Below are 19,598 nucleotides of genomic sequence, written 5' to 3' on the forward strand. Positions count from 1 at the left end.
ATCTAATACAAAACCTATTCTGTAACAAAGTGTTGAATGTCTCATGTAATCTGTGGAATTCTCAAATGAAAATACTGTGAAAATATCCTGCAGTGCTGCACATGTAATGTCTTGATTATAAATGTGAATTTAGTAGTTATTTGAATTTGATAATTATATACAAAAATTGTATGTGGATTTAGGGATAATTTTAGTGAAAATTTTTAAAGGAAATATATAGAAAGTTGGTTAAAATTAGCTTACCAAAAATTCGAAATGCACTTTTTAAAACATGTCTTAGAAGGGCATTTTAAAAATAGGAGCTAAGAATTGAGGTTAATAAATTCTTTGATCATGTACCACAGAAGTGTATTATTTCCTGTTGTATCTGTGTTACCTGATAAGTTTAGAAAAAATTAAAAATATAGTCAACAAAAGAAAAGGAAAATGGCCCATGGTCTCATCACCATATTCTGTTTTTGTTTCTGCTTGAGATCATACTTAAATAACCTGCGTTTTTCCCCAACAATAAAATATAACTCTATTTCTATGTAATTATATATTTCTATCAGCATGATTTTTAATGGCTGCATAGTAATCGATTATAATTCCATTAATGCTGTTAGTAATTTGAAAGTTTCCAAATTTTGCTTATAACAATAACCTTCCAAAATAGTCTTCTGGTTAAATTTGGTTAAATTTACATATTGATGATTATTTTTTCAGACAAATGTACAGAAATCAAATTATGTAGCATACATATTTTTAAAATATGTTAACCATGCTATCAGTTATGACATATAATTAATTTTCTTTGGTGCTTAGATCTATAGAAGAGATACAGCTTTGCTCAGAATACTAGGACAAGTGAGCCTCTTTTTCATTTTTGCCATTCTTCTTTTTTCCTCCTCCTCAATTAATGGTCCATTCATTTAAGCATTTAATGACCATAAAATAAAATACGTGCCATTATTGAATATCTACTATATACTGGGAACTGTTCTAGGTGCTTTGCATACTATTAATTCATAAATCGTTTAATCATCTGCAAATGCAAAAGATACATTGTTATTTCCATTTGACAGATAAGTTATAGGCTTGGAGATAAAACATATTACCCATAAGAACTAAAGATCTGGAATTTGGACCTCTGTCTGTCTGATTCCCAACTCAGAACTCTTTCTACCATGCCCCATTTCTAAACATCTGTTGGGTTTTTTGGGGAAAGAGCAACCGACAGTTTAATTTTAAGATACACCAATTTTTAAAAACCAAGGAGAGACATCAAGCAAGCAGTTGTGTTTAGAGATCAAGTAGAGGTGGAGGAGCCAGCAAAGGAAACAGAAAAGAGCTGAAAGAAGTAGGAGGAGTATGAGAGTGAGTGAGAGACAAGATGAAAAGTGTCCATTGAGTTTACATAGCATAAATAGCACACAGGTGAATGTTAACAGCAGGCTGTGGGAGAAGAGGCGGGGGTGAGGGAATGCCCTGTTTTTTAGCTTTTCCTCATTTCTGTGGTGGAAATATTTCCACTGTGGCTGATCTCAGACAATCAATAGTTTAACAATCAGCTTCCAGATTTTCTGAAAATTTAATGTTAGGTCTTATACAATGTTCACATTGGGTCCAGCACACCACTGATTGAAGACCTTGACAAAAATAGTGCTAGTAAAGTGGTAGGATTGAAAGATAAGCTGAAGGATATCCCGCAGATAATTGTTATATGGATATTAAAATGATGATTTTGAAGAGAGTGATAAGAGAGAACACATTTAATATCGCATGAAAAAGTGAAGCTAAATGCTTGAGATGATGGGTGATTTCTCTTCCTGCCTATCACATAATATTTTTTAAAGTTTACATTTTATTTTTACAGTATTTGGAAAACATAATCATTTAATAAGTACTTGTATTTGCATGTACCTACAAGGCATAAGATATAGTCCCTGTTCTTATATTTTGTAATCTAAATCAGAACTTATTCAGAATAAATTTGTAGAGGAAAGTTTTTTGTTTTTGTTTTTTTTTTAATTGAGGAAACAAAGTATACAGATTTTGAGCTGATAGACTAATTTTCAGAGCCGAAGAGTTTTGTGATTATTGCAGAATATATACAACATCTAAAGACATTTTACACAAAAAGCCCTGATTTGTATCATTGAGAAAATTAGTTGAGAATTATGTATAAAATGGCTGAAATATAGATCTAGGAATATTAGAATGTGTTATGCTTCATTTATGATGTGAGTTCATGTACTAATCAGTTGAGACCATCTTTTTGTAGCAAATACCTTTAATGACTTATGTTTATTTTGTTTCACTTGTTGGAGGATTACTCTCAGTTTCAGCTATTCTACCGGAATCATTTTCTGTATCAGTAGGTAACCTGTTGCAGTGGGGTACTGTGGCTTTTTAAAAATAGTATTCTAGCCCATAAATGGACATTCCTTTGCTTTTTCTCTCTAAAAATTCTCCTTATTTTCATTTTTTGCCCCTAAAAATAAAGTACCTTTAAATGTCACTAGCATATTTTGGCTTCAAATTGTGAAAGTTCTCATTTTTGTTTTGCTATAGTTTTCTGTGAAATTTGCAAGAAATGTGTTACAAAGATAATGTGGAGTCTAAAATTATCATAGTCATGATCCTGGAAAATACTAATCAGCTTGGAAGAAAAGATCACACAAGTTAAGTTTAGTTTCTTACGCTTGACAGATAGTTCCTGTATGAGAGTTTTAGTTGTTCTGACACACCATCCTTTGAGTTTTTACAAGTTTGATAATAAGTGACATTTTAGTTGACGTTTCCAGTGTGTTTTTGCAGTACACATTGATATTTGAGTTAAAGCAGAAAGATACACATTGTATTTCTAAGTGGTTTGTGACTCACAAGTTTAGCATCTCTTGTATAAACTCCCAGTTTATCAACAAGGGGGACATTACCTGACTCACCTGAGTCGACCAATGAACAGCTGAACGAAAGGCATCAATGGCAGTGAGTAGTATGGGGATGACAGTAAGGCTGCAGTGCCATGTTGGATTAAAAAAATTCTTGTGTTATTATGTGTCCACAATACGCTAGGAAGATGAAATAATCCAGCTTGAGTTTTACAAGAAACACAGAAGTATGACTGACAGTGCTCACTTGGTATTAGAGTTGGTTGCTGTCTGTGGGGTTGAAGGAGAAAAAGTGAAATCTAAGTTGAGATCTGAAGAGAAGCCAGAAGGACGACTCCTGGGACACCTTCAGGCACTGTGCAGGCATGCAAGGATGTGTGATCAAAATATACTGAAAACACTCAAGGGGCCCCTGGGTGGCTCAGTCAGTTAAGTGTCTAACTCTTGATTTTGGCTCAGGTCGTGATCTCATGGGTTCATGAGTTCAAGCCCCGTGTCTGGCGCCACACTGACAGTGCAGAGCCTGCCTCTCCCCTCTCTCTCTGCTCCTCAACTGCTTGTTCTCTCTCTCTCTGTCTCTCTCTCTCTCTCAAAACAAATAAATAAACTTTAAAAAAAAAAAAAAAAGAAAACAGAACAAGACTTTTCTCATTTACCAGGAAACAAAACTCTGTTTTAGAGTGTCTATTAGTTACGGATGAAGAAAAGGCCAAACTGGCTAGAAAAGCCCTCTAAAGAGGACATTATGCGTTTAATGTGTTTAGAGGTAGAAGAAAAATTAAATGAATCCAGTGGCATATTTTGCATATGAGATGTGTGATGAAGCTATACTCCTGCAATTTGTTTATAAGGAAGAAAAAGAAGAAAAATCAGCTGGATTAAATATATGTATTTTCATTTAATGAATTGACCTGTATAGCAAATGCTTTTTTTTTTTTTTTTTTTTTACCCTGGCAAAAATATTTTTATGGTAATGCTAACCTGTGTTCTGTGAGGAAATACTGAAAATGACTCCTGGTTATTAATGACTTAATGTTACCAGCACAATGGTATTGTTGTTGAGGATGTATAGCAGGGAGGTTAATACTGGAGTCCGGAACCTGAGTGCTCAGTTAATCCCAGTTCTACCCCAGTTCATTGTATGCCCTTGGTTAAGTTTCTCCCCCTTCCATATTTGCAAGGTGAGGGTGTTATTATAGTTGTACCCTGAGCTAAGCTCATTTGGTCATTTACCTATGTGAGCAATCCTAGTGTACTCCCCGAACTATAAACCTTTTGTTTTCTTTTGCACCTGTAAGCACTGGCTCGGACTCTGCCTGCCTTTTGAGCAGGACTGGAGAACGGGCAGCAGTTGTACTGTGGGTGCACATTGTGTTTCCTCAGCGTTCTTCTATCCGTTCATTTATAGCAGCGGTGATTTTAGGCGTCGCGCCCACCCTTTTTTTTTTCATGGACTTTTTTCTCTCTGTTTTTGAACAGGATTTGCGACACTAAAGGATTAATTCTGTGAACACTGAGTATCACACATGTTTATTTGTGAGCTTAACCTTAAGCTTAACGTTCATCACAATTAAGAGAGAGTATCATGAAAATTAAAAAAAGAAAAATTACGCCTTTGAGTAATGAAAGAAAATGCCATGTCCAATTACTAATGTTCATTTTTGTGTCTTTTTTTCTGGAATTTGCTGTTTTTATTTGGCATAAAGGACATCAATTTTGGGGTATTGCTATTTGTAACTGTTCCTCCCTTGAAATTAATAATTACCAGTGATTGTGTTTTTACCTAAAATTGGGCCTGCCAAGATTTTTTTAGGAACACATTAACTCCACGAAGCAAGTTTCCAGGCCAGGACTTTTGCGCGTGCTGTTCCTGCTCCTTGGACCACTCTTCTCGACTTCATTGCATTGCTTCTCATTCTTTAGAGCACAACCGAAGCACGGCTTCTTCAGAGAAATGCTCCCCCTGAGTTGGTATATACCCACTCCTCCCAGTTTTATATAAAAGTCTATATAGTTCCCTCTTTGTCTTTTTCACAATTTTAAGCTGTGTTATTAGTTGGTTTACGTATTTGTGGTTTACTTCTTCCCATTATACCTAAAGCAACACCGGATAGAGCACTTAGGAGCCTTACTACTGCTTTGTATACAGTGACTAGAACGGTGTTGATGCTTGTCCATAGTCAGTGCTCACTAACTATAGTACAGAGTAACTTAATGAAGGAAATAGGTAGGTAGCATTATTCCAGTTTTAAAAGGTAACACAGCTGCTTAATGGTAGGACTGGGACTTACTTTCAATTGTCAGTCTAATTCCAAAGGCCCTATATGGGCCATAAGAAAAGCAATTTCACAAATATTTTCTAATTGATTCTTCACCATAATCTTGTAATAAATATAATTATCCACACTTTCCAGATGAAGAAACTGGGGCTCTTTGGGACTTTATTAACGACGCATCACTCGGAAGTGGGAGAATTAATTTATTTTGCTTGAGCTCAGTGTTTATATGTTGTGCAGTCTTTCTCTGTAATCACTTGAACTCAATCTAACTCTGTCCCAATGCTTTCATGCAAACCTTTCATACAGAAAATAATACAGGGAAGTGTATTTTCTATTTCAGTATTGCCCTCTTAGCTGAGCCCAGGTGACAGTGTTAAACAGGCAATGGTTTTGAACTTGGAAACTTGTTCCATGCCCATTGCTTTTAGTAACTGTATCTTTCTTTGAGCAAATACTTACTGAATACCATCTGTTTGCCTGACTGTTGTAGCCAGGCACTGGAAAAAAAAAATGCCAAGTAAGGCCTACACTCCACCCTTAATTTGGTTAATACTTAATAATATTTAAAGTACCCTCCTTTAAGAAAAAAAAAAAAAACAACATGCAATATCAAAAAGAATGAGGTAACTCTGGGTACTGACTTGGAAAGATATGGCGGCCGGGGAGCCTGGATGGCTCAGTTGGTTAATTTTACAACTTTGACTTGGGTCATGATCTCGCATTTCTTGGGTTCAAGCCCCACATCGGGCTCTGAGTTAACAGCTCAGAGCCTGGAGCCTGCTTCTGATTCTGTGCCTCCCTCTCTCTCTGCCCCTTCCCCGCTCATGCTCTGTTGTGTGCGCGCGCGCTCTCCCTCTCTCTCAAAAATAAACATTAAAAAAAAAAAGTATACTACAGCCTATGAGATATGGGTGAGTCTGCCTTTTTTTTGTTGTTTAAAATTTTAAAAATATGTATAGATATATCTATATGGCTTATATAAAAAGGAAGAATAACCTCTGAAATGTTAATAGTGGCCATCCCTAGAGGTGGAATTGGTTAGGCAGAAGGTAGTACTTTTATTCTGTATGTATTTTTTATGATAGGATTATTAGGAATTTTTACTTTTTAAAATATTTATTAGTATTTTCTAAGATAGAAACATTTTAAAGGGTATATAAAAGAAATTTTATCTAGAGAATGTTTATAATATTTTAAGTAGAAAACAGTATTAGAGTAAGATTTTGATTTTCTGATCTAAATTTTCTCTATAATATGACTTACATAATTTGACAGTAAAGTTTTTACTAAAGCATTCTTTCTGCCCTATTTGCAACAACAAGCACAACAAAAAACCAAACACAAACAAAAAATAAATAGAGTCAAGTAAGGATCCTAACTAAAGTTAGGGATTGTGGTAGGGGAGCCGTGTAAATAGGGAAGTGCCTTACCATCCAAGTGTTGTTTAAATTGGCTTGCATAATTATAATGCTAATAGTAATCGTAATAATAACAGTGACCGTTAACATTTACTGAGTGCTTATTAAAGCCAGATACTGTCTGTTCTAAGTACTTTGCATGTATTAAACTTAGTCAATCCTTTGAGGTAGGCTCTACTGTTATCCCATACCTTAAAGATGAGGCTCAGAAAAGCTGTATCTTACCTAAGGTTACAAAACTGTTAATTGGCAGAGCTGTGGTGTAACCTATGCAGCCCTTCTGCAGAGGTTGTACCCACACACTTGCTATCTCTGGGTGTCAGTTTGTGAGATTCTAAGTTCGGCCAACTGTTAATAGGGGTTTCGGGTTGTTTTTTTGTTTGTTTGTTTGTTCTTGCATTAATGGAAAGAGATTATTAATTTTAGCTCAGGATTCTGGTAATATCCAAAGTTTCCTGGTATCCAAATTTATTTTTTCAGCCCAACAGGGATTAAGAAAGAGCCTTTGTGATTTCTGCATCTCACCAGAAATGAACAGATGTAGGTGACAGAATTGTAACTAACATGTTGTTGGTTGCATTCTGTTTTGTTTCTCTAGGCAAGCGGCTTGGCATAGTGGAAAGTAGTGGTTTCAGTTAGATTTGAGTTTAAATTCTGGCACCAACATTTTCTAGCTTCTAGGCTTCTTTGTTTCTTTTTGTAAAATAAAGATAATACTGCCCTTCGGAGTGGTTATGAGAATTACATGAAATAATGTAAGCAAAAGACCTTCTAAGTAGAGTTGTCAGGCACATAGTAAAATCTAAATAAATATTAAGTCACTTCTTCTTCTGGTAGATGTCTCAGAATAAATTGAAGAGTCATCTTGGGAAACAAAACATACTTGATTTTCTACTACAAAATGTAGGTACAACTGTGACTGCAAAATGAATATTCAGCAAAGAAATATTAATAGTTTAAGATGCCTGATTAATTCAGCACATTCTTATATACAAACCCAAATAATTTGTGGCAATTAATAAAAATTTTAATGATCCTTGCATTTCAACTCATGGGAATGTAAAACATTATAATCAGTTATCTTATAAACATATATTTGAAACTCGTGATCTAGTGTAATAGGAACATTTTATCATAAGTCAGACTGAACTCATACAGCAATCTTTTATTAGTTTTTTCATATGAACTTTTTTTTAAATTTAATTAATTTTCTATTTGAGAGAGAGAGAAAGAAGAACTTACTGGGGGTAGGGCAGAGAGAGGGAGAGAAAGAGAATCCCAAGCAGACTCCACACTGTCAGCACAGAGCCTGATGCAGGGCTTGATCCCGCCAACTGTGAGATTATGACGTGAGTCACAATCAAGAGTTGGACACTTAACCAACTGAGCCGTCCAGACACCCCTCATAAAAGCTTTTTTTTTTTTTTTTTTTTTTTTTTTACTTGACTGGGTTCAGTCAGTGGAGCATGAGACTCTCAATCTCAGAACAATGAGTTTAAGCCCCATGTTGGGTGTGAAGCCTACTTAAAAAAACAAAAACAAACAAACAGAAAAAAAGAAGAAGATGAGGGTATCACTTTGATCTTTTAGATGTCACAGTTTCGTCTATTTTGTGATGAATTTTTCCATTATTTTTGCTAATATCCCTTTTTTTCTCCCATTAAATACTAAATGTTACCTATTTCTATTTATGTTTTTGTTTCATGTTTCTTCTTCAGGTCTTCAAAAAAAAACCCTACATTTTATTCCACTGCCTATACAGAAAAGTATCTTGGTATATTTATTATTAGAGTGACTGTAGACCTGGCCGGTAGTATTGAGTAGTATTTTGGGTGGTTTGAAATCATCATACCTTTGGAAGAATGTGGCAGAGAGCAAGTAGATTCTGAGTGGAGAACTGAGGAACTTTCTGTTTGATTTTGGGGTATTTCTTAATTTATTTAAAATCACATTTTCCACAATTTAGTAATTAGGCATATTCTGCTATTTATTTAATATGTTAGCTCAGTTTCAAAATACCTACTCTGTATCTGACTTCCTTACGTAACAATGTAGGACAAAAGATCTTAGGGTTAAGGAAGTTCAAGAATGATGAAACATTTAAGAACCTTCCTTTCTTGACTTACTTTTATTTTATTTTTGAAAAAAAATGGATGTATATGAAAACTATATTCTTTCAAAAGCACAGTTGTATTTTCTGCCTTATTTAGTTTATTTCTAAGAGCTATTTTTATTTAATTTTTTTTAATGTTTATTTATTTTGAGATAAAGCATGCACACACATGCTCACGTGGGTGCGAGAGCAGGGAGGGACAGAGAGAGAATCCCAACCAGGGTCCCTGCTGTCAATGTGGAGCCTGATGCAGGGCTCAATCTCAGGAACCATGAGATTGTGACCCGAGCCAAAATCAATAGTCGTACGTTTTACTGACTGAGCCACCCAGGCACCCCACTTAGTTAAAAGAATAATTTTCTTAATGGATTTTTCCCTGACAGCATTATCTCAACATAATAATATATTCATATATAATGTATGTTATAATATACAATGAATGTGTATTAGTAAATTACTCATTTTATTTTTTACTCTAATGTACAACATCAATTAAATAAATATGGCAATCTTTTTTTTTTCCTTTTAGAGGAAGTGAAATCAAGTTCTCCCATATTGTGTATACATGGTTATCCAGATCCCTGTCTGTAGTGCAGAATACTTAGCTACTCTCATGATGACCTATGTTATTTGTGCTTCCTGACCGTCATAGATATTGGTGGCCCTTAATGGAATAATTTAAGAAAAAATCTATTCCTAATCATAGTACATCCAAAATGCTTACTTCTGAAATATCTGTTCAAACCTAATTGACGACAAATAAAATACCTTCATATTTGACTTATTTTGGAAGCTGAAAATTGTCTTCAACTCACTGTACATGGGACCTCTCTCTGTTAAATAAATCTCATAACACCTGTATCTGAAGATGACTGTGGGGCCTATTGATAACGTGTGTGAAATGCTAGCGTGTCATGCGTAGTACATAGCAGATAGTCAGCAAGAGGCAGCTGCTGTTTTTACCCTCCAGTAATGAGTGGAACAAATGCCAGTACATGCTTTATGCTGAAAATGCTCATTTGTGTCCTGCTTATGTTCACTATTCTTGCTTTCCTAAATCTTCACTCCTGGATAATAATGCCAGCAGAAACCAAAGGTGACCATTTTTCTTCTCTCTAAAGAAGGATTTAATGTTGACTACAGTTGTTAAAAATAGGACAGTTGTGTTATATTTATAAAGAAAATCTTGGGAAAGGTGATTTTTAAAAAACATCCCTGTAAACAGTCTTGGCTACTATTTGAGATCTTGCATATTGGAAACATGTATTCTTTGTCGAAATTAATGGGTGATTTGGCTGGATGTAGAATTGTACTTAGGAAATAATTTTCCTTTAATTTCAAAGACATTTAAAGCCTATTAGACTGGCTTTAGCTTCCAGTGGTTCTGTTGAGAGGTTTCTTGCCAGTTCGAGTCTTGATTTTTACTGTGACTTGTTTTGTCACTCATGAACTTTTAAAGGTCTTCTCTTTATCCCTGTTTGAGACATTTTACCTGGCACCTTTTGCCTCTGGTGGGTGTTTGAAAATGTATGGAGACAGTTTTGTTCGTCACAGTAACTATGGAGGATGCTTTGATTCTTTAGCATTTAGTAACTGGAGGTCAGAAAGGTTAATTTTCTTGCATTGCAGGAAACAGTCTCACCCAAAATGTCATTAGTGCCACTGTTGAGAAATATTGTGACCTTGTGTATGACAAGAGAAACAAGACATGCACATCAAAGACCACTCAATATGTTTGGTAATAAGGTTACAGACATGCTGTGTGAAACAGTGAAGGAAGAAAGTATAAATGGCATGTTACTAATCGAAATAGAATAAAAACCACTACATGAAATACAGCCATTAAATTATCTATGAGTATATATTTACCATGTTACTGCTTTGGGTTTCTAGTTTGACATTATCTGTGTTATTATGCTTAATCATATTTTTGACACTTTTTTCCATATTTCCAAGTAGTAGTTGCTCTTAATTACTAAGTCAAAGAAATTACTCTTTTCTGTAAGTAGGGTATCTGTTTGTAATCTTTTTAAAAAAAATTTTTTTAATCTTTATTTTTGAGAGAGAGAGAGAGACAGACAGACAGACAGAATCAGAAGCAGGCTCCAGACTCTGAGCTATCATCAGCACAGAGCCCAATATGGGGCTCGAACTCATGTACCATGAGATCTTAACCTGAGCTGAAGTAGGACACTTAACCAACTGAGCCACCCAGGTGCCCCTGTAATCTAAACACTTAGCAATTCTAGATGCAGAAAGATTTGAGGAATAACATTTTTGCAAAGGCTAGAACCTGACTGCCAATGATAGCTGTATATATTTAAATTGAAGTAGGATTCAGGAAAGGGTTGAGCACGGTTGTACTTGTGTTCTTTCATAGCAGCTTCTGGGTCAGCAGTTTGCAATTCTGTTTCATTACTGTTTTGGGGAAGTGAATTACCAGAACAGCACATATAGATAGCTATGTTATAAGAGTACAAACATTCAAGGACAAAGACGAATTCCTTTTGAATTATTCTTTACTTCATTAACGCAGCTGACCAGGAAAACTACATTAGAAATACAGAACTATAAGGAAGCAGAGAGGGATTAAGATAATGAGGTGGGAAGGTAGTGGAAAATGTTAAAATAGAAGTTTGATAATTTGTATTAATATAATAATTTGTTGATATTTTTAAATAATTCAGTATTAATTCAGAGTCTTCATTTTAATATGCATATAATAACTTTTACTTTTCAGAACCTAAACCACAGCCGCAGCAGCTTCATCAGGGACAACACCGATTGTCAAATACTGAGCAAAATGGAGTCAAAGATAGTAATCAACCACGGTATCTGCCTCGAAATGATACCAGACAGCCAAGAAATGAAAAGCCTCCTCGTTTTCAAAGAGACCCCCAAAATTCAAAGTCAGTTTTAGAAGGCAGTGGATTACCTAGAAACAGAGGTTCTGAAAGACCAAGTACTTCTTCAGGATCCGAAGCATGGGCTGAAGAGAGAATCAAGTGTGATAGACCCTATTCTAGATATGACAGAACTAAAGATGCTTCCTACCTTTTAAGCTCTCAGCACAATGATGGTGCTTTTAAAAAAAGGGATAACTCTATGCAAAGCAGATCAGGAAAAGGTCCGTCCTATGCAGAGGCAAAAGAAAATCCACTTCCTCAAGAATCCATTGACTATAATAATCAAAAACGTGGGAAAAGAGAAAACCAAACAACAAATCCTGATCATTTTTATGACAGGAAACCACGAACAATAAATAACGAAAGTTTCAGTGGTGTAAAAATTGAAAAACATTTTAATGTAAATACTGATTTCCAGAATCCCGTCCGAACTAATAGTTTCGTTGGTGTTCCAAATGGAGAGACAGAAATGCCACTGAAGGGCAGGCGAGTAGGACCTATTAAGCCAGCAGGACCCATCACAGCTACACCCTATGATGATAAAGTATTTTACAATAGTGGGCCTAAAAGAAGATCTGGGCCAATTAAACCAGAAAAAGTACTAGAATCATCTATTCCTATGGAGTATGCAAAATTGTGGAAACCTGGAGATGAATGTTTTGCACTTTATTGGGAAGACAACAAGGTATGCATGCTGTAAGGTTTGCATATTCTAATGTTATTAAATGTTACCTCCTAGTGAGACTGTAGAAGGCCATTGCTTTGGGACTATGAGTTTTGTTCTATGGCTGTATCTGTTTAAAGTCTTTGAACAGATTTATAGATATGTAATTTATAAAAGAGGAAAAATAAAATATTTAATATTTTTTATGGATCCTTATAGAGAATCAGTCTCATAAGATTTGGTTAAGTAAGGTTTGATTTTAGATCGCCTATCGGAATAGTATTTAAAAGCGATTAAGTAGAGTTGATCAGTTATTTCACTTACCAACTGAACTGTCAATGTTTGCTTTTCTTTCTAGTAAAGTTATACTGATTCACAAGGAAGAAAATGAATTGAGTGGCACAGAGTTAAATTCTGCAGATTACATTTAAATTAAAGAAAATATACAATCAGCCTACTTAAAGAAATAACAGAAAGGTTAATTATTTAGCTAATAATAAATGATAATTATTAAGCCAATAATTTAAACACTCTTTAGTTCTACATTATATGCTGACTACAGTGGAAAGAGGGAAATCATGGAGAAAAGGTAAGGGAAAGACAGAAGATGTGGTCAAGAAGGAATACGGTGGATCAGTTAAAAGAGCCTGGGTGAGAGGGAGAAGACCAATAGAGAACAGGAAAGGAAAGGAAAAAGGAACCCTCAGAGAGAAGGACCTTTGCACATATTTTCCCTTCTGCCCAACATACTCTTCTACCAACTATTCTCATCATTGAGAGCTTGGTTGCAATATCACTTCCTAGAGAAGCCTTCTTTGACCTGCCCCCTCCTCCCTTCTACACTGTTGTCTTTCTCAGTCAGTGCCTTATTCACCTTCTAAAACTTACCACAATTTGTATTTTTGGTTTTGGTTCTTGGATTGATAACTCCTTCCCCTACCATAATTTTGAGTTTCTTGAAGGCAGGGCTATGTCTGTCTAGTTTTCCTCTGCAGCCCTGCTTCTCCTGTAATATAGGGATTTCATAATTATTTATGGACTCTGTTAATTAGTTAATTCTGAATAGGGCACTTATGTAGGAAAAAAGTAGAGTGGTAGGGGACTGGAGATACCAGCAAGATAGTAATAAACAGACTCATAGTATAGATCTGGGTGGATCAAGTCCAGCAAAAAAAAAAAAAAAAAAAAAAAAAAAAAATACTTGAATTATTTCATGGGTAGAATAGTTTCAGTTCATAAAGTAAGGCTGTGCCCATGAGAGTGTATCTTTGGCTAAACAGAGAGGTGGAGGCAAAGTTAACTACAGTTTTCAAGGAACTGAAATTCAGGCTAGGGAATGTGGTTGGATCTTTTAAAAGGATGCTATAGGTCCTGGGATCAGGAAATGGGCCCTACTGTATTCAGTGGATGATGAAGTATAAGCAAGATGTTAGATGTTTCCTAATGAGAGCAGCAAGGAGAGGGGTATCGGCTGGTATAGCTAGATGGCACAGTCCTGTAAGGTTTTTGTATGATGGTGGGATAGCATCTATCTACAAGCAGCATCCCGACTGTCAAGTTTTCATTCAAGGTTAGAAGGAAGGGGAGACAGCGGTTTTGGTTTTGGTTTTGGTTTTGTGTTTTTTTAGTTCCAGAAAAGCAACAGCCTTTCCAGAAATCTCAACAATCTCACTGGTTGGAACTATTTCACATGGCTCTTCCCCGGCTGTTAGGAAGGCTTAGGAAGCAAGTGTTCTTCACTACTCAGACTCTGACTGTTAACAACTCAGACCACTTTCCAACATACAGGAACTATTTGATTTGGGTAGTGGGGGATTACTTATGTTTAGCTGTTTCTCCCTCATGATAAAGGCAAGAAAAGGTGAAGTAGTTGGAAATCAGTGCAGGTTTATAGGGCTAACAGTGTCTATCTTAGGATGAGAGGCCACTTGTGTCACATGCTTCTGTGAAAGTTTGATTAAGATGATAATGGAAAAGTATTTTTTTTTATTGGACAATCTGAGATTTTTGGTGATCTTGATGAGCAGAGAAAGTACATGATTGGAGTTGAAAGGCCAATAATTTTCAAAAGTCTTAGTAGGTAAGTCAGGATTTCCATTGAAATCCCACAAGGATCATGCCCTAGTAGTAAGTGCAAAACTCATACAAATAAGCCATTACACAGCTAAAACCAACGATTTACAGGCTCAAAAATACCTGTTTGTACTCTGTCTGTCTGCCAAAGGAAAATATAATCTCCTTTTTTGGGAAAAAAAAACATTTTCTAAGACCTCTTCAATATTTCATCTGCAATGTCTACAATCCTATAAAAAAATTAGAGGGCATGGTTAAAAAGGGAGAGAGAGAGAGAGAGAGAGAGAGAGAGAGAGAGGAAGAGAAAATGAATGACTAGGAACAAATAAAGCAACAGAAAATATTAACAGAGCTACATATATTTAGATATTGGATTTAACAGACAAGTTCTTCAACAAATATTGACTAAACCATAATTGAGTAGCTGCTAAGAGTCAGGTGCTTGGGATATATCAGATAGTTCTGGTTATGCTATTATCCTAATTTCTTCAAACACCTGATGGAATTATTAATAAAGTTTACTTTTAACTGTAATTATCTCAAAAAAATCAATAACAATGAGTTCATCTGTTGCCTTTCCTGAATATATTTAATATAGTGTCATATAGTTTGTGAAAGACAGTACTTAACAATTCCCAAAGTGTTTTGAGCTTTTGTTCTTAGAATAATTGCATGATCTTCTGAGGTGACTAACTTGATTTTAATTGGATATGCATTCTCAGTTTAGAATGAGGGACTGTAGGCTCTCTCTGTATTACACCATTAAACAAACAGTATTTACCCTCTGAAAAAGATGAGATTAGTTATCTTCTGAAAACACCTAATTTAAGAGATAGCTTTTAAATGTTTTGTCAAGAATAAGCAACTTTCCAATTTTCTAACCAGAGACCAATGAAGATAAAGATTTAAGAAAAACGTGAGTTGTAACGGTCCTTAGGAAACTCTTGCCATAATAGCATTATAGTGATGTAATGCAGATAATTAACCAATTGGTATAATCTATCATTTAAAAAATTCTTTACACTACCTTGCCTTCTGTCAGCCTTTATTTCCGTAGAAGGATTGGGAATTTGGACCAATTCTCCTTCTCCTTCTAGACTGCTATAATTAGTTCAGCTCTTTCTGCTCTCTCTACTGGAATGCTGTAACAACCTCCAAAATTGTTTCTGTGCCTTAAACCTTATTCCTCTTAAATTTGTCATTGGAATTACCATCACTGATCCTGGTCTTAGACCTTGTCATTCTTCCTAGTTAAAATCTTTTACCTGTGGAATAAATAGAGCCTGCAGCATGCATACAGAGCCTCTTTCAGCTGGTCCTTACCTTCTTGTCCCGTCTTATTTCCTATTGGTTGACCCTCCTCACATCACGCCATAATTAATTTTAAACTGTTTGTAGTTTCCTGCACTCATCTCCATGTTTTAGGTCTCTGTAACTTCCCATGGTGCACCGTCCTCAGTTGTTTGCTTGGCTAAACCTTCTTCATCCTTGAAGACTGTATCCATTGTTATCTGCCACAGGAAGTTCGTCCCCAACTCCTCAGCCCTATTAAGTGCCGGTGTCACTGCACTATTATTACGGTACTCTCCATGTTATATAGAAGTCATTTTTCACACAGTTGTTTTTGTTAGACTCTAAGCTCCTAAAAGGATGTCAACTTATTATGACTCTTGTTTGTTGAACTTACCAGAACTGACATAATTATCTGAGAAGCTTACAAACTCACAGCAATTCATAGATCACAGAAGTGTGACACTAAGAAATAAAGGAGAAAAGGATAGACGTGAATGTATGTCAGGAACTCTAATATAAGAAAAAGAATTCCAGCATGGTGTTTTTAAACTTGCTAGCATCTAGAACTGGGAAGGAAACACCATGGATTAACTTAATAACCTTTGTGATGTAAAGTATACTATTTAATCAGTAAAAACAGATTTCCCCCCCCCCCTCCCCCCGGTGTACTCAGGATAACATATTTTAGAAGGAGGTAGAGAATAAGAATTTTTGTTGCCTTTAACATTTTCTGATTCTGGTGGGCTTATTAAGAGATACTGTTAGAGTGTTATAGTAGAGCATCCAATTACCCTAATTTGAAGGAAATATTCCTTAAGAGTAAATAGTTTTTACTTTTCATTTTGTCTTCACTAAGCAACATTCAGACCTATAATTTGGGTCCTGAATGGGTTGACCTGTAGCAGAGAAGTACTCCAATTAGTTGACCTACTTGTGGTTACATTAACAGAAAAAAATTAAGATTGTTGTTGTTATGTAAATCAGCTCCTTCTGAGTTTATTAACGTGAATTAATTCCCAGAGCCAAATTATACTAGGTAAACTGATAAAATAAAAGTATTTGGTCTTTCAATGTCTCAAATCTGATAATCCTGGATATAAGTAATGTGTTTACTCCTTATCTGACATCCCTACTTCACCCCATTAGCCTGTGATGACTATGGCGGGGAGCCTTTTTCTCTGAGATTTATTTTTGTCATATATTTATGCTCCATAGTTATATGTTCTGATTAGTACATAAGAATAATCTTACTAATATTGGTTAAGGGCTTCAGTGGCTTGCAACAAAACAGAACACTAGTTTTGTGGGGTGTTTTTTTTTTTTTTATTCCCATTAACATGTGAATATTCTTCTCTACTGACCCTTCTTAGTTCTGTCCTGAAATCTTACTACTGCCCAGTGTATGTCAGAACTCACTTGGATGAGAGAATTTATCTCTTTTTTTAGCCAATTTATGATTATCTGCAGGTAAGTTTTCTTTCTTAAAAATATTATTCTCTTAAAAATTTTCTTTCAAATATTGTGTAATTGAAAGTTGCTAAGAGAGTAGATCTTAAAAGTTCTCAGCACAAGAAGAAAATTTGTAACTTTGTGTGGTGATGGACATTAAACTTGTTGTGGTGATCCTTTCACAATATATACATAGCTCAATAAAAAATAATTTTAAAAAATGAGCTTTCAAAAAATATACATTGTATTTATATTTCCATCAAACATTGCCCTTTGTAGACAATGTGGATTGTCTTATTCCCAACTCCTTATTGTCTCCTCAGTTCTACCGAGCAGAAGTTGAAGCTCTCCATTCTTCTGGCATGACAGCGGTTGTTAAATTCATTGATTATGGAAACTATGAAGAGGTGCTACTAAGCAACATGAGGCCCATTCAGACAGAGGCATGGGTACGTGATTCAAATTCTGTACGAAGGCATAGGCTGTTTTGAAGAAAATACATAGCTCTAAAAGTTTAGTCATAGCAATACAAAATCTGCCAGTGGAAAAAATATTTTGAATTTACTTAAAACTGGCTACTCCTAAAGTAAGATTCTAGTTTAATAATTACATTGAACTACAATAAAAATGAATGCATTGGAATTCACTTTCCTTGTGTAATGCTTTGTTATATTATGCTTTGGAAATGGGTGCCCTTATTTACGGTTGCAAGCCTTTATGCATATTTTGTTCTTTCCCAGTTTGTTACCTTAAATTTGACTAGATTATGTCCAGCAGTTATCAAATTTAAATCTCTGATGAATACGTGTATGTTCTTTATTATTTTCATTACATATCAAATTAAGAAAAACCCTTTATATATGAAGTCATGCTGCATTTACTACATATATGTTTATATATGTATACATACAGACTAACTATAATATCTCTGTTTAGTAATTACTTGATTTTGTTGCCAAATGTATGTCAATGTTCTGTGGTAATTTTGATGATGTAACTGAGAACAGTTGACTTCATGGAGTCCATTATGTATAAGGGCTTATGTGACTTTATATAGATTCTCAGCTACATTTAGGCAAAAACAGAGGACAAGGCACATTAAAATTGGTTTCATAAAGTTTTTTTTAACTTCCTTTTTCCACTTTATGGGTAGCTGTTAATAAACTTATCATTAGATGTCTAATTCACTTGTATTTTTCTAAAGTATCAAAATATACTATAAAATGGTATTATCCAGACATTAGTCTTATCATCGAAGTATACAGGTTTCTCTCAGTTGCTCCCTTTTAGTTTAGTTTAGTTTAGTTTTGGTCTCCTTACATTTTTCTGTCACCACCTCAGTGTCACCCACTCCCCTCACACACACAGCCCACCATCCACTCTCCCCAAGATAAAGAAAACAACAACCAAAAGCCTAGTACCAGTAATTGTGCTTTGGGCCATGGAAATTTCTAGATAATTTATCATTTTATATTTTATAGTATATTATTAATGATTCATATGTTTAATTACTAGATCTTTTCCCTCACTCTCATTGTCTAAAGTTTAGCCACTTTTTCTCTAAAGGACTGAAATACCATCAATATCTAATCTATGCCTTTCTTTTAATGGAGAAACTTGATGTAACCATATGTTTGCCCTTTTGATTCTCCTATGACTGCTACTTTCATTCTCTTTTTCCATTAATACATCTTAATCTTGTTTTGATGGTGAAATTAATTATTTATTTATAGGTTATATATTCCCAGAAGTTGAGTTCTTGTTTGCTATTTGTAATGTGCTCCCAAATGTGTTTAACCATTACAGTCAAAGTCAAACTAGAATTTTTACGTTCAGGTTTTTTTTTTTTTTCTTTTTTTAAGAGGATTTGATAAGAGATTGATTTTATTCTTTTCTCCCTAGAGAAAAATTTAGTTTCCTTACTTCACTTCTTTTCTACTTCCTTTTTCTGTTTCAGGGTGGCCATAACTGATGAGCACATTGTCATTCCTCACTGTAGCTCTTCCATTCAAAGGTGTTTGCTACTGAGTGATCATTTTCTTTCTAGTCAGTGATTTTTCCTTTCCCCCTTTAATACCCCTCTTTCTGTTATCATTAGTTTTTAAGTCAATGTAAACTTAGCTGGACAATAAATTTCTCAGATGTCACAGTCCATGTAGTGTTTCTGAGCCAAGCAATACCTTTCTACTTTCTACCCATTTGTGAATACTCATCTATTCTCTTTTCTAATTTTTTTTTTTTTTACTTATTTACTTTATTTTGCAGTCAACCTAAAAATCTTTTATAAGATGCTTGAAATATTTTACAGTGAGAAGCACGAGAGAATCACTAAATCTTTTGGAGATTCTGGTATTACTTTTCTGCTGTGATTGTTGATATTTTATGATTTTGCATAAGTTAATATGACAAATATAGTTGGATCATGAACATCATTATTGGGGATAAGATCATTCTTCATTCTTTCTCTGCATGAGTAATTGACTTAGTTTGTAGAAGCATCTCCTTGATATTCAGAAGCCACTAACTTAAC

The 19,598-nt window shown here is 34.9% G+C and overlaps 1 protein-coding gene across 9 annotated transcripts in view; it reads left to right on the plus strand.

The window, feature by feature from the left end:
- Positions 1-19,598, plus strand: part of TDRD3 (tudor domain containing 3) — a 162,697-nt gene that overhangs the window by 109,515 nt on the left and 33,584 nt on the right. For all 9 annotated transcript variants that reach the window (XM_023252140.2, XM_023252149.2, XM_023252137.2 and 6 more), the window contains 2 exons: positions 11,424-12,274; positions 17,392-17,517. In XM_023252140.2, coding sequence (XP_023107908.1) covers positions 11,424-12,274; positions 17,392-17,517 — 977 coding nt within the window. The remainder of the gene's footprint in view (positions 1-11,423; positions 12,275-17,391; positions 17,518-19,598) is intronic.

The sequence above is a fragment of the Felis catus genome, chromosome A1 (genome assembly GCF_018350175.1).
Source record: "Felis catus isolate Fca126 chromosome A1, F.catus_Fca126_mat1.0, whole genome shotgun sequence".
Taxonomy (NCBI): domain Eukaryota; kingdom Metazoa; phylum Chordata; class Mammalia; order Carnivora; family Felidae; genus Felis; species Felis catus.